The sequence below is a fragment of the Hipposideros armiger genome, unplaced genomic scaffold (assembly GCF_001890085.2).
Source record: "Hipposideros armiger isolate ML-2016 unplaced genomic scaffold, ASM189008v1 scaffold_1757, whole genome shotgun sequence".
In the NCBI taxonomy this organism is placed as follows: Eukaryota; Metazoa; Chordata; class Mammalia; order Chiroptera; family Hipposideridae; genus Hipposideros; species Hipposideros armiger.
Window position 1 is genome coordinate 86482 of NW_017733107.1, and position 1474 is coordinate 87955.

The window sequence follows — 1474 nt, forward strand, 5'->3', positions numbered from 1 at the left end:
TGTATATATGTAATATATCAGTTTCTAATATATAGAAAGTCACAGTATGGTACTCCATTCCAAATACCTGCCTTATGTGTGCTAGTCATCTGTATTTCATTTTTGCTATTACTTACTACCAAATTTATTTAGGGGTAGCATTTGCCTTTTTTTAACTTTGAGATTTTATTAAAATTTTATCTTTTATACTTATATACGCGTATGTATGGTTTAGGGGAATCCACAACAGTAAGACTCTAATAACCATTGAGTTCAGAGAGATTTCCCCTTTCTGCACCCTGGTCTAATTTGTCTTTGTATCATTGTCAGAATGATGTGAAATTTATGTTCTTTCAAGCTTTATGTGGATCATAGGTGGTGGTTAACTCTTGGATTTTTTTAAATTTATTTTTTTATTAGTTCTTGGTGTACAAAACTAACTCTTGGATTTTTCAATTCATGGAATTAAATAAGTTACTTTGGGTTAGATGAATTGATTTTTGGTACTATGTACTTTAACTTCCTTAGTGATGGTTAAACATTTAATCAAAAGGAAATGATTCCTATGGAAATAATTTTATTTTCTTATCACTTTACTTCTAGGTAATTATTACAACATCAAAAATCTCCTGAATGAGGAAAGTGTTCTTCTTTTTACTCAGATAAAAAGATGAAAGATGAAACACAGTTTAAATACGTGTGTGTATATATATGTACATATATAACAGTTTGTGCAGTTTGGACATTTAGTTTGTAATTATTTACGATGTTTTAAAATAAAATTTTATTCAGTTTTGTGTGTACTTATATCTGATAAACATTTTAATCTCCTTTATGTGTCTTCTAATTTATCCATGAATATATACATAGCCTGCAATGATGCCCATATTCATAGTATTTTAATACCATGCAAAGAATGCCAAAATCACTGCTCCCAGTGTAATGCAGGACATTTCTTTGTCAGAAAAACCATGATAATATGTCCAATCATTTAAAAACCTTTTCCAAATGCTAGTTTTCAGTCACTAATCAAAATAATCCAATAATAGAGAACTGGTAAATGGTACATCTGTATTACTCTCCTAGGCCTATCGTGACAAAATAGTACAAACTAGGTGGCTTAACACAGCAAATTTATTGTCTCACATTTAAGAGGCTTGAAATCTGAAATTGATGTGTTGGTAGGGCCCTGCTCTGAAACCTGTAGGTTTCACGATAGTGCTGCTTAGAACCTATTTTTCTATTAACAGGAGAGTCAGTGTGAAAGATATTACAGAATGACTCAGGCTTGCTGCTTTAATGTTACCATGCACTAAAGATATGTAGAAAACTATAGAGATTTAGGGCAAAAAATGGTTAAATGTCAGAAACAAATTGCTAGAATCTATTCCTGAACTTATTTTATGCATTCTCATATTAACCCAAAAAATCTTAGTTCCATTTGTCAGAATAATAATTCAACAGTATGCTTTAAATTTTGCTTTTATTAAAAAAA

At 30.2% G+C, this 1474-nt stretch overlaps 1 protein-coding gene across 1 annotated transcript in view; it reads left to right on the top strand.

The window, feature by feature from the left end:
- CENPC (centromere protein C) overlaps positions 1–1468 on the top strand; it is a 59497-nt gene extending 58029 nt beyond the window's left edge. The window contains exon 17 of the mRNA XM_019634585.1: positions 564–1468. Coding sequence (XP_019490130.1) covers positions 564–653 — 90 coding nt within the window. The 3' untranslated portion in view covers positions 654–1468. The remainder of the gene's footprint in view (positions 1–563) is intronic.
- Positions 1469–1474: the final 6 nt, after the last annotated feature.